Here is a 21,185-nt window from a genome sequence, read left to right on the forward strand (position 1 = left end):
ATGCTGAGTTGTCAAACCACTGGTTCTTCTTGGAACCACACCTTATCAAAAGAGATTTACTCGTAATAATAAATAATAATAAAACGGGCCCGGAAGTAGAGGTCAACACGAGGTCACAGTTTTTCTCATGGTTCTACCGCAAACCCCACCTAATTATACTCCAACCATGCAACTTCTAATGTGTTTTTTGTTTGTTTTCAGAGTGTTGGAGTGAGCAATGTGATCTACCCTTATGGCTTTTATACGATTCTAGCTCCGATGAATAAAGCCTTTAACCAGCTACCAGAGGGTTCCATCGACTACTTAATGTCTACTGAGGTAAACTATAATAGTAATAATATTAATAATAGTAGATTCTTTATAAATGGCGCTCAAATCCTTCACTCATTCGGACTTATAATAACAGAAAACAAAAAATAAATTGAGTTGGAGGGGGGCACATAAAAAGCAAAGCATGTCGAGTATGGACCCCCCCCCCCCCCAACAAAAAAAGCAATAATGCAAACTACAAAGTGGTGAGAGCAAGGAAAATGTAGCGGCAAAACAATTCAAATTACAAGAAGAAACAAACACAAAACTGTGAAAATGTTTCCTGTTTCAAAAACAGTTCATGGCCGGGTCACACCAAACTACTTCTCAAAACGTCCGAACTCGTCCTTGTAGCTTTGCCTGGATGATGTGACTTTACTTAGTTAAAGACACTGGACACTTTTTTTAATTGTCAAAGACTTGTCTTCTCACCTGGTGTATCTCAACATATGCATTAAATAACAAACCTGTGAAAATTTGAGCTCAAGCGGTCGACGAAGTTGCGAGATAATAATGAAAGAAAAAAACACCTGTCACACGAAGTTGTGGGCTATCAGATGCTTGATTTCGAGACCTCAAATTCTAAATCTGAGATCTCTAAATCAAATTACTTTGAGTAATTACCAATAGTGTCCAATGCCTTAAAATTATGGTAATAAGTTGGGTCTGGCTGTGAACAGGATAAACAAGCTACATGTACAAACAGACCCAATCTGTGTGTAACATACATCCAAATGACGCCCGACCGCACCACATCTATCGCGACCCTAGCATGATCCAAGTACGCCAATTCCATTCCTAGTACGTCCTTCTTGTTTGAAATAGCTGCCACTCCGTCTAATTGCAGTAGTTTGCTGATCAGAAAAGTGTTGGGCAACATTTTCTGTCTAAACTGCTCTTTCAAATCAGCCCTGTTAATAGAGTGTTAGTCTCGCGCATACTTAAACATTTGGACTTGTCTAAGCGCGTGAGTTTGTTTCCTTCATACGCTTAATCATCATTCGTGGGACCGAAGCGGTCCCAAAAAGGTTCGAGTACGCGCAAGACTTGAGCGGTTTAGCAATTTTTTTTCCCGTGAATTATCCAGCAAACTGGTTTGTTTTTACTTGCAGGGACGTCCTAAGCTTATCGCCCTTCTGAGGAACCATGTTGTTGTTGATCATTCGGTAAGCGAAGTTAAATTACTTTATTACGATAATAATTAGTTTATTTTTTTATGTTGTTGTGTCTGTGCAACATTAGTACGGCAGTATTGAAATTTTTTATAATCTAGACAACTGGACTTAAGGCCTGGTCCCACTCCAGCGATAACCAGAACTAAAACAGTAACGACGCAAAGAGAACGCATTCTATTGGTTGAATGAGCGTGTGCGGTTTCTGCGTGGAGCAATTCAACCAATAGAACGCATTCTTATTGCGTCGTGATCGTTATCGTTCTCGTTATCGCTGCAGTGGGACCGGCCTTTGCTATATTACTGAAGACAGTTTCACGTCCTATCTTGAACCATCATCAGGCCGACTGATCTTCTGGCGGGCAAAAGGTTGATGACTTGTTTCTGGTCACTGAACCGGGCAGACGTCGAAGGATCTTCTTTATAGCTGCCCTCGCCAAGTTAGGCCTGGTCCATACTTCCTGTGGATGCTTCGTGCGATGCGAATTTCATTGCGTCACAAAGGGAAATGGAACGCGTACAGATTGTTGCGTCACCGAAATTCTCTTCGCATTCGCAATCGCAGGAAGTATGAACCGGGCTTAATGGTGCAGACCCCCTCCTCTGATTAGCGCCTCAGCCAAAATATTTTAAGAGAAGCTTTCTACCATCATTATCTTTAAATGATGTAAGTTTTACGTTAATCTGTGTACATTTGTGTTTTGTAGTACCCAAACCCTTTAATGAGAAAGTCGCTCTTCATGAGTTTTGTTATCTGTGTGTAGTTTCTTATGCTAGACCTGATTACAAGAGGTGGTGTGACGTCACTGCATGGTTCAACGACCAACTTTCACATCAGGTCGAACGTAAGTACAAACACTTGAATGTTCTATTTATAATAACACTGTTAATAGCGGTTAAGAGCACCGGATTCGAGCTCTGGTGTTTGATCAGCAGAGTGTGGGTTCGAGAGTCATGACACTAGCTACATAAAGTTATGGAGGTAGTGCTTTCTGCTCTACTGGCCAGGCTCCGAATCGATGATACCCAAGCCTACATCCGTACAAACTGTTATGGTGGTAACCCTGTTTCAGCCTAGGAGTAGGTGACATCGGCCCTGAAAAACAACTTGAAACCCACACCTTGAAGGGGCCTTCAGGCTAATTTAAAAAATACAATATTTTTCCTGCAAGGTATGTGGGACAAAGCTTTTGAAGAGTTGGACCTTTCCTTTTGCATAGCACCATGTAATTACTTACAGTATGCTGTGGCGCAATATGCTGCCAATCAAACCAGGAACTCCTGGGCGAACCCCTTCTCTTTTCGATAAGTGCACTAGGGTCGATTTCACAGAGTTAGGACGAGTAACTTGTCCAGGACAAGTTGTCCTAACTTAGCATTAATCTTAAGGTCTGCATGCTACAGTGCAGGGTTGGGACTCGTCCCAAGTCCTAAGATTAGTCTCAAGTTAGGAAGAGTTTTGTGAAATCGACGGCAGGGTTCTTTTCCTTACATTACACAACACATGGGACCTTTACACTCCATCTGAAGGACGCAGCAATAGTGATTAAGTGTATTGCTTAAGGACACAAGTGTCATGGCCGGGACTCGAACCCCCAATCTTCTGACCCGAAACAATGTAATGAGCATTGGGTACAATTTGTATCTTTCAATATATATCAGCATTATGTTGACAAAACATTATAATTTGGGGGCATGGTTGGCTTGTGCGTAAAGCGCTCGCCTCTCACCGAGGTGACCCTTGTGCGATACCTGGCCAGGGCCGTGAGTTGAGTTGTGCGTTGGTTCTCTGCTGTGCCACGAGGGTTTTCCAGACCATCCGGTTTGCCTCCCTCGGGGAAAATTGAACACTTTCGATCTCTGGCTGTGCTCCATGGTCATAATGAGGTGATGTGGCTGGTTGCCAAAGGCACCCTTACATGCCTGCTTCTGGAACACGTTGTAGCCGCGTCCTTCGCAATTCAGCTCTTAGCTGCGAGTATGGATGATTAGCCTCCCAAATGATTACTATTATTTATTCTAAATATTATTCATTATTATATTATTATTATCTTCCACCAGGGCTTGATCCAAATGGACGGTAAAGCAAATATGACATTTTCGGACATCGTTGCTTGGAACGGCTACATCCACAGCATTGACGGGCTGCTAGTTCCACCGGATATTGAACCTCTGATATCACATAGATGCGACAGTGTCAATTACGGGAACACAACGGTAAGAACAAAACTTTGAACTTCAGCCTTGAGGTGACAAGAGTAATTTTATGGTTGTAAAAATAAACCATGGTCATCCATGTTTATCTTGAAATTTTTCAATAGTTCCCCCTATTGAACATCACATCAAACGAAAGCTCAACAATCGCTCCAAACAACCGAAAGAGGGCGGTATATATGGGTGTTGTAATTTTTTAGTTGTGACCGTTTTATCAAAGTCCAATTTGAACAAGTTTTGGTGGTCTCTAGCGACCACCTTTTGCGCTAAAGAGTTAAATTTGCAGAGCCTCCAATAGATGGGTTGCAATACGCGTCATTGACCGCGTCAGTGAAAATTGCACGCGCCGCGTGTGACTCTGGTGCACTTTTCACATGTAAAATACATCAAAGATGGCGGTCAATGACGCGTATTGCAACCCATCTATTCTCCCTGATTCTGCAGAAAGCTCCCTGCAAATGATCTTTCTGCTGGGCATATTTAAAAAAAAAAAAAAAAAAAAAAAACCTGATTGGGGAAAGTTTGTTCCCTGAAATGTTGCACATACATGTAGTTCTGAAAATCTTCCCGATTCGTTCATTTATCGTTCATTCAAACTTGTATTTGTATTTATTTCATAATGTTCCAGATGAGGATGGGCTTAATTGCTAGTCCAGCCAGGGCCCAATTTCATAGAGCTGCTTAAGCACAAAATTTTGCTTAAGCAAAAAAATCCTTGCTTAGTAAAATCAGATTACCGGCCAAGACTCCACTCACTTGTTATGCTAAGTAAACAACAGCTAAATACCAGTCACAAGCAATGTATATGGCATGACATTTTTGCCAGTAACATGTGAAAAATACGCGAGCTATTTTCGTGCTTAGCTCTATGAAATTGGCCCCTGTTCTTGTGTTAGCTGCCCTTCAAACAGCTGTCCATGGCCAGTGACTGCATTTTTCACGGTTGCCCGGGCAAAAACTGTTATCTTTTTACATAACCGCATTACTTCAAAGTGAAATGTTTCTGGAAATGCTTTGTACTAGCAAAAGCTGCTGTAGGGTTCTGACAAAAGATTTTAACTTGCCGTTAATTATAAGAGTGGTTACTGAATGTATATTTCCCACTTTAACAGGTAAAACAGTGCTGCCCTGGTTTCTATGGAGAGAACTGCCTTCCTTGCCCTGGAGGTTTTGCTATACCATGCAGAGGTCACGGACTGGTAGGTTATGCAATAATAGTAATAATAATATTAATAATAATAATAATAATAATAATGCAAAGACCGACTAGGTCAAGATCTCCTGGGACTTCTAACATAGCCGGTTCCAGCCACGTTAAATCTCTTTACAGATTATCAATTCCTTTTTGAGAGTGTGACATCATATGCAATGGGTCTATACACCGATGTGCGTTTACCAATGTTTGTACATGTACGTTGTTGATAATTCCTCATTATTGATAAGGGAATAACAGGGTAGCAACGAGTTCTTTCACGGCCATTTAAAACAGGCAGGGTCGTTGCTGTGTGATAAAGGCCCGTGCCTTTTTTGGTTAAAAGGCGTAATAAAGTAAGAAACTCTGTAAAACTTATCCGTTTTCGACATGTTTGAGCTCTGTTTGTACATGTACGACGTCCGTGTGTTGCATTGTTATGACTGAGAAACCTATTTCCGACAGTTTCCGGTTCCGTTCGTGCACATATAGTCTTGGTGCAACACGTTCTCGTTTTCATTTCACACACAGCGCGGCCAACCCACCGACAGCGCCCGCATTGCCCGTTACAAGAAATGTCTTGCACCAAGACTAGCGCGGAGTATCCGCTCACAACCGGTTATAAACACTGGTCATTATCAAAGGTTTAAACACCCCAACGTGACGCGCTCTCTACCAATAGGAATAGTTAAACTGTCTGAGGTATTTATGAATGTATTTTTATGCAGTGTACAGATGGATGGTTCGGGAGTGGTACCTGCACATGTGATGAAGGCTTCCAGGGCACAGCTTGTGAATTGTGCGATGCTAACCTGTTTGGCGTTGGGTGTAACCAAAGTAAGTAGCTTTTAATTTCTAGACAAGTTCTAAAACCCCAACCCGTAAAGTAGAAGCTGGCAAAAATAAATCTAGAGTTGTTGGACTGGGGGGCTATCCCATCCAGGTTCTCCTGTAAAAATCCATAAATCTATTTTAAAGACCTACTTGGAACGAAAATGGCAAGTCGTGATCTTTGTTGAATTTCATTTAAAAATGTTTTCAATTAATAATGACGATCAGTCATTTGAGTAAAATAGATTTTAATTGTAAAAAATACAACAATCATTCTCAATACCCTTATCCAGTGCTTTTCTGAAAGATTCGCGGAAAGCTCTGTTACGACATCACTCATGTTACATCATAGTTGGGAGCTCCAATTTTTATAGCAGCTTCGTTGCAGCGTTGAGGTATAACAAAGCAAACTCCCACACATGGCGTCAAGGTATTGTCATGGTAGTGAGGCTGATATGGCCCTATACAAATGCTTTGAATCATCATCATCAACAATATTAACCAATGATAATGTTCTTTTTGACAGCCTGTACTTGCATCAATGGGATATGTGACAGTGGACCAGCGGGTACAGGGCAGTGTATAGGAGGATGCCACTATGGTTACACTGGACCCAACTGTAATAATCCCATAGGGGGCTGCGGATTGGAGTTTCATGTATGTCATGAACATGCTGTTTGTGAGTCCTCTGGAAGTGAATTAAGGTACATGATAAAATGGTTGCGATTTGTAGATTCAAGTTAGTTCAACATTAATTTCATACTCCTCTTCTCAAGATATGTCCACAAAATATTACAAAGATAAGCAAAATAATAAGCACAGAGGATGGAGGGAAATGTTAAAGTCATTATACACTTTTGGAACAGAAACAAAAAATAAAAGTTCACAGATTTACAAATAACAGGGCTTACAGAAGGTAATGGTGAAAGAGTTCTCTTGAAATATTATTCCATGAAATGCTTCACTTTTTGAGAAAACATTAAAACAATTATCGATTCTCGATAGCGAGATCTACGGATTTATTGTAAACACACGTCATGACACGGCGAAACGTGCGGAAACAAGGGTGGGTATCCCCCTTTATTTTCTCCCCACTCCGATGAACGATTGAGCCTAAATTTTCACAGGTTTATTATTTTATATATAAATTGTGATACACAAAGTGTGGGCCTTCCGAAAATACTGTTTACTGAAAGTGTCCAATGGCTTTAAGCGCCTTGTGCATCACTGTGTGAGGTATATTAGTGAACTTCATAGTATTAATAAAAACTAGTTCTTATATAGTGCATTTAACAATAACGTCTCAATAGCGCGCGCTTTACACTGGTGCCCTGGTCACTGGGCCAATAACATCCCTTAAAGGAACACAATGTCTTGGATCAGGCGAGTTGGTCTATGAAAAGCGATTGAAACCGTTTGTTATAAAATGCATGATTAGTAAGATGTTTTAAAAGTGGAATACAATGATCCACACAAATATGCCTCGAAATTGCGTGGTTTTTCTTTTACTTTGCGAACTAACATTTTATGTAGTCAAAAACTTGACTCCACAAATTGGCGTGCCGTGTTAGTTTACGATGTAATAATAATAATAATAAAACCATTCTTATATAGCGCAAATCACCGTGAGGTCCCTATGCGCTGTAAAAGGAAATCAACAATTATTATACAAAGTAAACAGATATGTTTTCAACCGGGTTTTGAATTGTTCTGATGTCTCAGCCTGTTTAACAACCTCTGGAAGACTGTTCCATAACTGAACTGCTGCATATTGGAAAGAGCGGGAACCGTACGACTTGGTTTTGATAACTGGGGGGGGTCAGAAGGGATTTATTTGAAGATCGCAGATTCCTGGTTGTTTTGTACTCCTGAACTAAGCTTTGAAGATAAACAGGGGCAATACCATGGATACATTGATAAGTCAGAACCAAAACTTTAAAATCAATTCTAGCCCGTATTGGTAGCCAATGTAGATCCTTAAGATGTATAAGGAAAACCATGAAATTTCGAAGCATATTTGTGTGGATTATTATATTCTACTTTTAAAACATCTTTCTGACCATATCCATTTCATAACAAACGGTTTCAAACGCTTTTCATAGACCAACTTGACTGATCCAAGGCAACGTGTCCCTTTAATCTTTCTCAGCTCCCTGGGGAGTATGCAGCCCTGAGCTACCTTAGCGCTCAAGTTGCTTTTTCAACCGCAATACCAACCTCTACCCTCGCAGGTACCCATGTATACCCCTGGGGTATTCTATATAAGAAGCCACTATTATTACTATTGTTATAATTTTTTTATTCTTGATGTTTTTAGTTGTGTTTGCCAGGCGGGTTATCTTGGATCGGGTCTTCATTGTGAGCCAGTCAATCGTTGTATCTTACCAGAACGCGGAAACTGCCACCAAGAGGTAGGTATTAGGGGGGCTCTGTCTTGACTGGTCCCCAGTCCTTATCCCATAAGGACAGGTATTGGTTTTACAAATCCAGCCATATCACTGGATACAACTATCTTGTAATACAGTACATGTACATCCATATGATGATGTTTTATATGTAAATGGTATGTACAATTTGACTGCGAAATTAACATGAGATCGATGGTACACATCCATACCACATAACCGACAGGATCTCAAGGCCAATCTCTGGTGTAATTCACGGGCCTGAAAAGTGTGATGTCAGATGTTTAGGCTAGGCTCTGTCTTCCTCAACTTTGAACCATAGACAAGTTTGTTGCTGAGGGGAAACGAGAGCACCAGATTTAAGCTCTTGTGTTTTTGATCAGCAGAGTGTGGGTTCGAATTCCAGTCGTGACACTTGTGTGTTGTGTAATGCTTTTGAAAGAACCCAGTGCACTTCCAAACGTCAAGACCAAACCGGTTCTTTTCAGGGCCAACACTCCCTCAAATGAGAAAGATAACATGGTTGTACCCGCAAGTTTACTATTATTCTTATCCTTCAAATCATGCAAAGCTTAAACATCACTACATGTAAGCTCTGTTTTTGGTTTATTTTTTATGTTTTATGAAGGCTGTTTGCTCCTACACTGGTCCGGGGTTGAGTACCTGTACATGTAACGATGGATGGTCAGGAGATGGCTATGTATGTACTGCAATAGATCCCTGCCAGTCTGCAGACAGGGGAGGATGTGGAGATGGAGCTATCTGTGCCTACATCAGGCCTGGCAAGGTAAGACTAGTTACTTCTAATTTAAAGTCACCTGGAAGTGGTATTTTTTCAAAATAAAGCTTTTGTCACTAATATATGTGTTTTGATGAGTGGAATGTGAATTAACAGTTAGCTAAGGTTTTAAAAAATCAGTTCTTATGTTATTTACAAATTTAAGAGTAGACCCAGACCCGAGAGGGCGCTGTTCGTGACGTCAATCGAGGCAGACTTTGCCTGTAATGCATAGAGCAAACACAATTGCAAAGTACATGTACGGACCAAATCGTGAGTTAAAAAAAAAAAAAAACAGAGAAACACTTTTTGACATGTACCAACTCACGACTTGGATGTACATGTACTTTGCACGTGTGTTTACTATACGCATGGCAGGCAAAGTCTGCCTCGATATGGATGTAAGCTTGGGTGTCATCAATCAGAAGCCTGGCTGGTAGAAAGCACTAGCTCCCCAACTTTACAAATAGCATCCACAAGCACCTTGTATCCAAATGCCCAGAGCAACCACAAATGGTTGCAATATTTGACACAATTTTGCTGAACCAAGAGGGTAAAAGAAAAGGTATGGGACCGAATTTACATTTTCCAATGTTTTGATCGATTTGAATTGCACCTTAAAGGCACTGGACACCTTTGGTAGTTGTCAAAGACCAGTATTCTCACTTGGTGTATCTCAACATATGCATAAAATAACAAGCATGTGAAAATATTGGCTGGTTGTCGAAGTTGCTAGAGAATAATGGAAGACAAAACACCCTTATCGCACTAATCGTGTGCTTTCAGATGCCTTGAATTTTAGACATCAACTGAGGTTTCTTATTCAATTCAAATATTTTAGCGAGAAATTACTACTTTCTCAAAAACTATGTTACTTCAGAGGGCGCCGTTCCTCACAATGTTTTATATTATCAACAGGTCTCCATTGCTCATTACCGATTAAGTTTTTAAGCTAAAAATTATTTTTAGAAGTTACTAATAGTGTCGAGTGCCTTTAAACAGCACACTGGCGTTTATTTCTTGTAAGTTCAAAACCCCAGAATTATTATTGTTACCTTGTTTCTTTTTAATTTTCAGAATAAATGCTCCTGTAACCTTGGTTACTCTGGTAACGGGACATATTGTGAACCCATCAACCCGTGTCTACTGATGACGAACGGTGGATGCCATGCTCAGGTAAACAACAACAACAACAACAACAACAACAACAACAACAACAACAACAACAACAACAACCACAACCACAACCACAACCACAACCACAACCACAACCACAACCACAACCACAACCACAACCACAACCACAACCACAACCACAACCACAACCACAACCACAACCACAACCACAACCACAACCACAACCACAACCACAACCACAACCACAACCACAACCACAACCACAACCACAACCACAACCACAACCACAACCACAGAAACAAAAGCCCGACTTCATAGAGCTGCTCAAGCACAAAAATTATCTAAGCACAACAAAATTATGCTTAGCACAATAGGGTAATTAGCCAAATACCATTACACATACACGGTACACCATTTGTGACAGGTATCTTGCTTTATTTTCGCTCAGCAGGAAAGATGTTAAGAAATATTCTGTGCTTAAAGACACTAGACACTATTTGTAATTGTCAAAGACCAGTCTTCTCACTTGATGTATCTCAACATATGCAAAAAATAACAAACCTGTAAAAACTTGAGCTAAATTGGTCGTTGAAAATTGCGAAAGAATAATGGAAGAAAAAATGCCCTTGTCACACAAAGTTGTGTGCTTTCATATGCCTTGAATTCGAGAGCTGAGGTCTATAATAATAATAATAATAATATCGAAGTCTTATACAGCGCACATATCTACCAAACAAGGTACTCAAGGTGCTGAGTATATACAACTTTTCAGAAAGATAAGTCTGGAATTCAATTCAAATATTTTAGTGAGAAATTCTTTAGAGGGAGCCGTTTCTCACAATTTTTTTTATTATCAACAGTTCTCCATTGCTCCTTACCAAGTAAGTTTTGATGCTAACAATTATTTTGAGTAATTACCAGTAGTGTCCCCTGCCCTTAACTCTTTGTGAAATCCACCCCAGCAGCCGATTTCACGAAACTTTACGCAATCGCGTAAGCCCACTTGCGCAATAATTTGGTGCAAGTTGCGGCATAAACGTTGCTCAAGTGGACATCTGCAGTTGCGTAAAGTTGAGTGAAATCGGTTGCTGGTCTGTAGTAGCGTCGCAATTAGTGTTATTTATACAACAATTTTAAACCTTCTTTTTCTTTGTATCTCTTTAGGCCGATTGTGTTCAAACAGGGCCAGGTACCAGTGATTGTCAGTGTAGAGATGGATATGGCGGTGATGGTTTCCGCTGTTATCAAAGCTTACTCATGGTACGTCTTACATTTCAAACTATATTAAACAGGTACATGTACTTGAGCAAACTGTTTTTTTTTCAACGGGAATGCTATTTAAACTTGTTTATAACTTATTTAAAATGTAATACTGGTATTTAATAGATGTTAAATTTGCATCAGGGATAAAGAATATTAATTTTGGTTTTTACCCATACACCGATGTGCGTTAGCACTGTATACTCAGTACTTTCCCGTGTCCTGTGAAAAAATATCACAGGCATGTTACTCGGGTGGGATTCGAACCCACGATATTGGTATTTGTACACTTCTGATCAAAAAATGAGGCACCAACCACAAGGTTTTGAAAAACTAGAAACACTTTTGCCATTGACGGCCTGCAATGAAATGACAATCCTTTGACGTCATGTGTGGGAGTTTGCTTTGTTATACTTCCATGCTGCATATGATGTCAGACCATTAACTATTTTTTTTTTTTTTTTTTTTTTTTGCAGGAAATTTCCAAAATGCAGCAGTTGGGAAGTTTCTACGACCTGATAATGGTAATAATAATAGTATGAAAAAACAATAAATAATAATAAAAATTGATAATTAATAATGATGATACTGAAATGGCGCTTTTATAGCCCATTGTAAATCAACGAAACCTCATTGTAACTTACAATTCATAAATACCTCAGACAGTTTCGCTATTCCTATTGGTGGAGAGCGCGTCACGTGGGTGTGTATAAACCTTTGTTTATGACCAGTAAAAAGTGTTGAAACATGGGCGTGACACGCGAGCTTGCACCTGTGCTTATAAGACAGTTTCTTCATTCCTATTGGTCGAGAGCAACGGCTGGGACAGTTGTGCCACATCACACGATACGCACGGCGTGCACAGCATCCCCTTATAAGGAGTTGCTTACCCGAAGGCCACAGAGGGCCTTACCATTTCATAGGTGGAGGGGTGTTTCGTTGAAAGAAATCATTGAACAATTATCATTTTTGCATTTATTTTACTTTTTGATAAAAAGTGTTGATGTTTTTTGACCAAAAATATATTTGTGAATGGGAATCGTAGTGTGTTGAATCGGTTTTCAACTAGTGATTTAAACCCGCCGAGGCCTGGTTCTTGATAATTTACCTCGACTTCGTCTCAGTAAAATTATCAAGAACCAGGCCTCGTTGGGATTAAACCACTAGTTGAAAACCTCTTTACCACACATTGATTCCCTTATTTAAAGCCCCTATTTTGCAGGATCCCTACTGCCTCAATTCTTCAAAATCAATCAGTACGTTTCTATGTTAGATCCTTGAGCCTAAATCCTCCAAAATCAACCAGTATGAGTTTATGTAGGAAACCTATCACCTTTTAAAATTGTGTAAGACCCCACATGAGGCCTAGGTGACTAGTGAAATGTACTACTCATCCAGTCGCACCACGACACTAATCGCGACTAATTTTTTATTCTCAAGATGCATTGTGGCAGTGTTTGTTAGTAAATTATGTTGTCGTGAATTTTCGTGAGCGACACAATTGGTTCACCAAACAGATGGTTGCGACTATTTTTGAAGTAGTCGTGACCGTTTCTGTAGCTGTCGTGGAGGCACGATTAATCGAGTTGTTGAAAAACGGTTGTCGCGACTCGACTAAGCTATCGTTAGTTGCGAATACAAAACTAGACTCTACAGTTGCCAGGCCTACCCTACACTCACTGTTTGGATTCCGTCTAATTCAAACCTTTTTTCATTCAAGATTGGCGAGATGGACAGGTATCTTGCAACATATCAGTCTTTGACCGTCTTCGCTCCGACTGATGAAGCCACAAACCAGTTTGTGGGATCCAGTGATATCGTCACACCGCGTCGTGCAACTGAGATTGTCAAGTAAGAATCTTTCTGTTTATAATAATACTAGGTTCTTATCGTCGTCTAGCCTGCTTCACTCCACTGCAGGAGGAAGGCTTCTTCACCAATTCTCTATTTCACTCTATCCTGCGCTGTCTGTTGCCAAGCAATTCCTCTTGGAGTTCAGTTGGTTGTTTTGCATGCCCACCTGTTGTCGTGCCTCCTTGCTAGGTGGCCTGCCCATCTCCACTTCTTTGATTTGATCGTCTTAATAATATCCTGCACTCTTGATTTCTTTTTTAGGTCCTCATTTGTCACCCTGTCCTTCTTTGTTACTCCTATCATAATCCATTCCATAGCCCTATCTGTCATTTGGAAAAAAATAAAGTTCTTATACAGTGCTTTATCACATACTTTGGCCTCCAAGGTATGTGGAGGTACATTTTGAAGTTTGAGACCCATTCATTTAAAGCACCATGTAATATTTAACAAGGTGCTGTGGCGCAATATGTTGCCGATCAGACCAGGAACACCAGGGTGAACCCCTTTTCTTTATGATAAGTGCACTAGGTATTTTTACGTGAATAACATAACACTCAGGACCTTTGGCTTCATGTCCCATCTGAAGGAAAAAGCATCATGGGTTAAGTTTCTTGCTCAAGGACACATGTGTCATAACCCGCAGTCAAACCTACACTACTCTGATGTATGGCCAGTCCAGGCAAGTTGGATCTTGTGATCAACTCTGGTGGGTTACCACGAGCTAACCCTCTCCTCGACAGCTCTTCCACCGTGCAAAGTTTTCAAATCCTCAATGTCTTTATTTCCTATCCTCTATAGAATGCACATTGTGAATGGCACTTTCAGCGAGCGTGCTTTGTACAGGCTGGCTTTCGATGTAGATCAGAATATTCCAACTCTGTTTCCAGACTTTGATATCACCGTCCACGACTGCAACCAGGTGAGTTAGTTTTTGTGATTAACCATGTAGAGCTTTTTGCATTTGGCTTTAGTAAATAGTAGTAATAATGGAAAATGTTAAAGGCAGTGGACACTATTGGTAATTTCATGTAGGGAGTTCCAAAGCCTCGGTGCTGTGCTTGGAAATCTTCTCTCCCCCCATCGATGAGTTGCCGTTTTTCCTGAAGAAGGGGTGTATTTTTGCACAAGATCACTTAAATATGCTGGGGCATCACATTGTAAGATCTTGAAAATAATGAGGCACATTTTATATTTTAAAACCCTTTGTTGAATGGGGAGCCAGTGCAAGAAATCAGCTAGCACTGGTGTGATGTGGTCTGTTTTCTTGCTGTAATATTCTGCAGTCGTTGAAGCGGGACAGTTGTATGTTGTATGCTGTATGCATCTATCTTGGATGTGATGAAATCATGGACAATAGTTTTGTCAGCTTCCCTTGTGAGGTGATCCCATATTCTGCCATAGACATTACATAGACTGCCAAAACTTTGCTCCTCGATACCTAACTGATCTGGACCCAATTTCATGGCTCTGCTTACCATAAGCAAAGAATAGGCTCTTACGGAAGCAGGGAATTATGTGCTTTCGGCAAGCGTATTTCACGGGTTAGCGGCAAATTTTGGTTTCTGTGCGTGTGTACTCCGCGTTACTAGGGATTCTACGCTTACAAGGCTAGCGCAGAAATTTGGCGCTTGCACGTAAGCAGGGAATCTTGATCGTTAGCGCAGAATTCGGGGGTAAGCACAGCCATGAAATTGCCATATGCTCCTGCCCGATCACTAAGTTGTCTTCTGGTACATCTCTCCTTAGGCTCCAAACAGTCAAACTTAATAATCACAACTGACCTATGCATGCAAAATCAAATCAACAAAATTTGCCATTCCTCATCACTAGCCCTTCATAAAATCGGAAGGATTCTGAAATATCTTGACCAACAGACCACTGAAAGGCTGGTCCACGCTTTCATCTTATGCCGTCTGGATTTCTGCAACAGCCTCCTCCATTGCTTCCAATCACACAAATCTCAAAACTCCAACGTATTCAAAATTCTGCTGCTAGGCTGGTTACCCGCTCATCACCTCAACAACATATCACCCCGGTACTTCGCTCACTTCATTGGTTACCTGTCTCCAAGCGCATAGAATTCAAACTTCTCCTGATGACATACAGATCTCTCCACCAATCCGCACCTCATTATCTTCAAGAACTCCTCCATCCATATGTACCTCATGGTACCCTCCGTTCCAGCTCTATCTCTCACCTACATTGTAGTCCCATACATCACTCGCACTAGGCCATTCGTCGTTCTCATATTCTTCCACGTCACTCTGGAACATCTTGCCGCACAACATCAGAACTGCTCCAAACATTTTCAAACATCTGCTGAAAACTTACCTGTTTAATTTTTGTAAAGCGCTTCGGGACCGTTGTGTGAAGCGCTATATAAGTGCCGTTCATTATTATTATTACTATTAAATCAGTTGTAGAAATAGAGGGGGGCACCACAGCTATGGAACAGTCTTCCTGCAGACCTAGGAAATTTGAACTCCATAGCTGTTTTCAAATCATGAATTGGTCTTTGAAAAGCGTTTGTAACCGTTTGTTATAATATGCATATGAGTAGAAAGATGTTATGGGAGTCAAATTTTTAACTCCCATAAATGGCCGACTATGTTAGTTTGCAAAGTAAAAGGAAAACCACGCAATTTCGAGGCAAATTTGTGTGGATCATTGTATTCTACTTCTAAAACATCTTTCATTTTATAACAAATGGTTACAAATGCTTTTTATAGACCAACCCGACCGATCCAAGGCAACGTGTTCCTTTAAAACTTATATTTTTAAAGCTGAATACAACTAGCCTTTTTAAATTGTTTGTGTACATTGATTCATGCATTTTTGTCGTTATTTCTGCAAAATCTCCTTTATGGATGTTATTTTTATCCGCAGCATCTTTGTGTGAATGGTATTCCAGTCAGCACATCGGACATTCCTTCCACAAACGGATTAATCCATATCGTTAATGAGGTAAAAAAATTAGTTTTGTTTCTTTTAATTAATTAAAATTTGTTATCCCCAATTCCAATTTAACATCTGTTAATGGGTCTGGGTAATTTTTTGTATGACGCAAAACACAATGTCCACAGATTTACATAAAATTTACACTGTTTGAATATAATGATCGTAGAAAGCTTACCTTAAAATATTACTTGCTGAGGTGCTGTATTATTTGAGAAATGAGTAAAACAATGTCCCGAAAATAATTTTTGCTTTTTAGCAAACAAATTCGTCAAGCGGTATTTTCTGCTGAACAGCTTCATGAAATTGGGCTCTATATCATGATGACATCACGACAAGATGGCTATTGACCCTTGTGTTTGACCTTTGACATGATATCCCATGATGCCTCCCATTCAGGTTTTGGCTCCTTTACTCCACGGAGACGAGGCAGGTTTTGTCCCAGCAGGATTGGTCCCATCCGGAGCGGCTTCCGTCACCGAAACTCCTCCGTTTTCTTTCAGTCAACTCGTCAATCAAACTCAGCCGAACTCTGCCGTCTTGGACCTCCTACAGGTAAGCATCAACTTCTTAAAGTAATAATAATAATAATAATAATAATAATAATAATAGTAGTAATAATAATAATAATAATAATAATAATAATAATAATAATAATAATAATAATAATAATAATAATAATAATAATAATAATAATAATAATAATAATAATAATAATAATAATAATAATAATAATAATAATAATAATAATAATAATAATAATAATAATAATAATAATAATAATAATAATAATAATAATAATAATAATAATAATAATAATAATAATAATAATAATAATAATAATAATAATAATAATAATAATAATAGTGGCTTCTTAAATAGCGCCCATATTAGTAAGTTATAATGCTCAAGGCGCTTTAAAGGCACTGGACACTATTGGTTATTACTCAAAATATTTGGTAGCATAAAAACTTACTTGGTATGAGCAATGGAGAGCTGTTTATAGTATAAAAACATTGTGAGAAACGGCTCCCTCTGAAGTAACATAGTTTTTGAGAAAGAAGTAATTTCTCACTCAAATATTTAAATTGAATTCGAGACCTCAGCTGAGGTCTCAAATTCAAGGCATCTGCAACCTCACAACTTGTGCGACAAGGGTGTTTTTTCTTCTATTATTCGAAGACCATCTGAGTTCAAATTCTCACAAGTTTGTTATTTTATGCATTTTTTGAGATACACCAAGTGAGAAGACTGGTCTTTGATAATTACCAATAGTGTCAAGTGCCTTTGACAGACAGTATTTTTCTGCAAGGTATGTGGGACCAAGTTTAAATTGAGAGACCTTCTCAGTCTTATTTGTTGAGCAAGTATTAGCAGGATACCAGTCATAAACGGTGCGTTTGACATGGTATTTTGACTAATAATAATAATAATAATAATAACATGCATTTACATAGCCCTTAATACCAGGTTTCTAAGCGCTGAACAAGAAGTGTATGATTACAAAAAAATGACAATTAAAAGTGGGATGAAATAGCAGACACTGAACAGCTTAGATGGATTTAAATAAGTGTGTTTTTAGAGCGGTTTTAAATGAGTCCAGTGTAGTGGAGGCAGGGATGTGAACAGGAAGATTGACTGGTAACTTTAACTGGTAATAGCAAAACTGTTTTGAACTAAGATAATTTGACTAAAGAGGGACACATCTTCTTTGTCTTATCTAAGACTACAACATCCGAAGGCTTATTTTCTCTAACATGATCAGTCTGAATGTTAAAGTCCGAGAGGTGTAACTTTCACCAAAACTTTTTCCGTTGGTACTATTTTGCAGTCACTTGGACACCCCATTTCCACACAGATTCCAGTGAATCACCTTGGCCAGCTTGTCATGTCTTCCTTTGTACTCGTCTTGGCCATGTTACTACATCGCTGACAATATGAAATACAGTCTCCGCCTTAGTACACACTTTTATTATTATTATTATTATTAAAATCTTCCGTTTCCTTCTTTCGCAGCAAAACGGTCTTCTAGATGACATCAACACAGCGTCCTCTTACACGGTTTTCCTTCCATCAAATGATGCAGTTACGTCGTTCAATGCCTCCAAAGTAGTAAGTTCAAATTCTTGAAATTTCGAGCAGTTCTCATTTGTCTTGGTGCAAAGATACTTAACGGCAGTGGACACTTTTGGTAATTGTCAAAGACCAGTCTTCTCACTTGGTGTATCTCAACATATGCATAAAATAACAAAAACCTGTGAAAATTTGAGCTCGATTGGTCGTCGGAGTTGCGAGATAACAATGAAAGAAAAATCACCCTTGTCACACTTGTCTGACCCTTGTCAGACCTCAAATTCTAAACTTCAGGTCTTGAAATCAAATTGGTGGGAAAATTACTCCTTTCTTGAAAACTACATTACTTCAGAGGGAGCCGTTTCTCACAATGTTTTATGCTATCAACCTCTCCCCATTACTTGTAATCAAGAAAGGTTTTATGATAATAATTATTTTGAGTAATTACCAATAGTGTCCACTGCCTTTAAGAAGAACCTGGAAACCTGTAGAACCTGAAGGGTGTCCTGGCCGAGTGGTTTAGAGCATCGGATTCAAGTTCTGGAGGCTAGTCATCAGAGTGTGGGTTCGAGTCCCGGTCAGCGATTTGATTGACTTTTGTTTCATATAGAGCTTTATCACAGCCCGAAGGGCATACCAAACTAGTTCTGACAATATTACCCCTGGTCACTGGGCCATATTTCATTCCTTGAACCATCTTAGCTCCCTGAGGAGTATACAGCCCATGCTGCGAGGCACTGCTCTCCAAGCTAATCATTCACATAAACCATCTCTGCCCTCACAGGTTCCCATTTTACCCCCCCCCCCCTTAATGGAGAGAAGCTTATGGTTAAGTGTCTTGCTCAAGGAAACAAGTGTCCCGACTGGGATTCGAATCCACATCCCGATGACTTAATCACCAGAACTTTAGTCCGTTGCTCTTATCCGCTCGGCCACGACACCCCACATCATGATACTTGTGTCTTGGAACAAATATATTTACGAATAACTGGAAACCTGTGGAATGGCAGAGCGGGTTGGAGCATGCTTCAAGCTCAAGTTCTTGTGGTTAAGTCATCAAGAGTGTGGGTTCGATTCCTGGTCATGACACTTGTGTCCTTGGGCAAGATACTTTACTATAATTGCTTCTTTTAAATGGGTATATATGGGTACCTGCAAGGGTAGAGGTTGATTTTGTGCTTAAAAAAAGCCACGGAGAAAGATTAATGGAATGTTATGCGAAACATTCGCTGTGAAAACAGCCATGTGTCGTCGAAATGTGCTTTGCATTTATAGGAAGTATGAACCAAGCTTCAGTCTATGATGAAGTGGTTAAAAATAAGCTTTATTTTACATGAGAGTAATATTTTTATTTTTTTTAAATTTTGAGCATTGTGTCATTTCTTTACAGACGAGAGATATTCTACGCTACCACGTTGTCCTCGGCCAAACCTTGACTAGTGCTGATATGTACAACGGAATGCACATCGACAGCGGTCTCGGCCACAACTACCAACTACGCTTCCGGAAAAACTCTACCAATGTAAATAAACATACAGTTGACGATTTCTAACCCAGGTCGAAATTCCAGTTGAACCTAGTTAAACTGGGTTTAACTGGAACTAGTTGAAACCAGTTGATAAACTAGTTAAACACAGTTAAAACCAGTTGGTTTAATATGGAAACTGGACAGAGACCAACTGGTTTATAATTTCAACCTAGTTGAACACAGTTAAACCTAGTCCAAACCAGTTGGTTAATATGGAAAATGGACGAGTTTGATCACTATCCAGTTGAACCAGTTGACCCCAGTTAACTAGGTTCAACTGGAATTTTGACCTGGGAACAGATTTGCTATTGACCCCTTGCACGCTCGTCACACGCGACAACTGTGCCACGCTCACCATTTTGGTTGGCAATTAGGTTTACGTGTAATTGCCGCGTCACCTAAAATGTGCACTTCACTGAATAACGCACAGTTACCATTGCCCACCAGTATGGCGGTTCCAAGATTATTCTGATGATGACGCCATGTACACAGGCAACATGCAGCAGTTGCTACCTGAATGTATATGGTGGATAAAGTGTTTTTAAGGAACTGTTTTGTTTGCAAAAAACAACTCTGATATAATAAGTATAATAATAATAACTAGACATAATTGCATTTGTGCACAAATGCAGAGCTGTTTCGTTAAGAAAAAAAAAAAAAAAATTCCACTTCATTTGAAATTCTCTTTGCATTAAAGTAGTTATGACCAATCCAGCCTATTTAAAAAAATAATTTGGATTATACCATGTTCGGATAGCATTTTATGACTTAAAGGTGCAAAAATGGAAAAAATCATAAAAAATCATGTGATGACGTCATCATGACGTCATTTAACATTTCAAAAGAACTTGTCAATATCCAACAACTTACTAAGTTTCAACATGATCGCATAATCACTTAGGGAGTAATATTAGTTCAAAAAGTGCACCTTTAAGGCCGCGTCACGTGACCCCCGATGACGTCATTGATCTGAAACTTCACACATATGATAGCTGTCTGGCAGTTAACGTGTGTGTAAAATTTGAAGTGATTACAAAAAACTTCACCACAGACATCTTCATTAAGTCCATTTTGACAAGTTTTCAACCTGCCGCTAGAGGGCGCTATTGCAATTTGTGACGTCATCAATATTTTTTTTGAACTCCCCACCCTTGCTAGACACTTACGTCCTTGGAAAGCAACTTCATAACTTTTACCACTTTTGAGTTACAGGGCACTTCCGTTTTTTGCCCGTTTCAACCGGAAGTAGAGGTCATGTGAGGTCACGCACACGAAACAAAATGAAGACCTAATTTATCCCTACCACCTCCCGCAAACAGAAACCTACGGTCTCGTTTGGCTGATTTGATATAGATTTTCAAACATTTAACATAAAACACCTTTAAGATGACGTCACGTGACCAGTGATGAGGTCATCATGACATCCTTGCTTTAGGATCATTATTGCACCATAACCTTCAATCCCTGAGAGTTTCAT

At 39.6% G+C, this 21,185-nt stretch overlaps 1 protein-coding gene across 2 annotated transcripts in view; it reads left to right on the forward strand.

The window, feature by feature from the left end:
- LOC117306203 (stabilin-2-like) overlaps positions 1-21,185 on the forward strand; it is an 84,083-nt gene that overhangs the window by 20,031 nt on the left and 42,867 nt on the right. For both annotated transcript variants that reach the window (XM_033790889.1, XM_033790890.1), the window contains exons 11-28: positions 202-318; positions 1,422-1,475; positions 2,246-2,326; positions 3,543-3,698; positions 4,808-4,894; positions 5,616-5,724; positions 6,245-6,422; positions 8,036-8,129; positions 8,752-8,910; positions 9,979-10,077; positions 11,203-11,298; positions 11,775-11,822; positions 13,019-13,149; positions 13,951-14,071; positions 16,039-16,116; positions 16,507-16,662; positions 18,124-18,219; positions 19,571-19,702. In XM_033790889.1, the coding sequence (XP_033646780.1) occupies positions 202-318; positions 1,422-1,475; positions 2,246-2,326; positions 3,543-3,698; positions 4,808-4,894; positions 5,616-5,724; positions 6,245-6,422; positions 8,036-8,129; positions 8,752-8,910; positions 9,979-10,077; positions 11,203-11,298; positions 11,775-11,822; positions 13,019-13,149; positions 13,951-14,071; positions 16,039-16,116; positions 16,507-16,662; positions 18,124-18,219; positions 19,571-19,702 (1,992 nt within the window). The remainder of the gene's footprint in view (positions 1-201; positions 319-1,421; positions 1,476-2,245; positions 2,327-3,542; positions 3,699-4,807; positions 4,895-5,615; positions 5,725-6,244; positions 6,423-8,035; positions 8,130-8,751; positions 8,911-9,978; positions 10,078-11,202; positions 11,299-11,774; positions 11,823-13,018; positions 13,150-13,950; positions 14,072-16,038; positions 16,117-16,506; positions 16,663-18,123; positions 18,220-19,570; positions 19,703-21,185) is intronic.

Source organism: Asterias rubens, chromosome 2, assembly GCF_902459465.1.
Source record: "Asterias rubens chromosome 2, eAstRub1.3, whole genome shotgun sequence".
NCBI lineage: Eukaryota > Metazoa > Echinodermata > Asteroidea > Forcipulatida > Asteriidae > Asterias > Asterias rubens.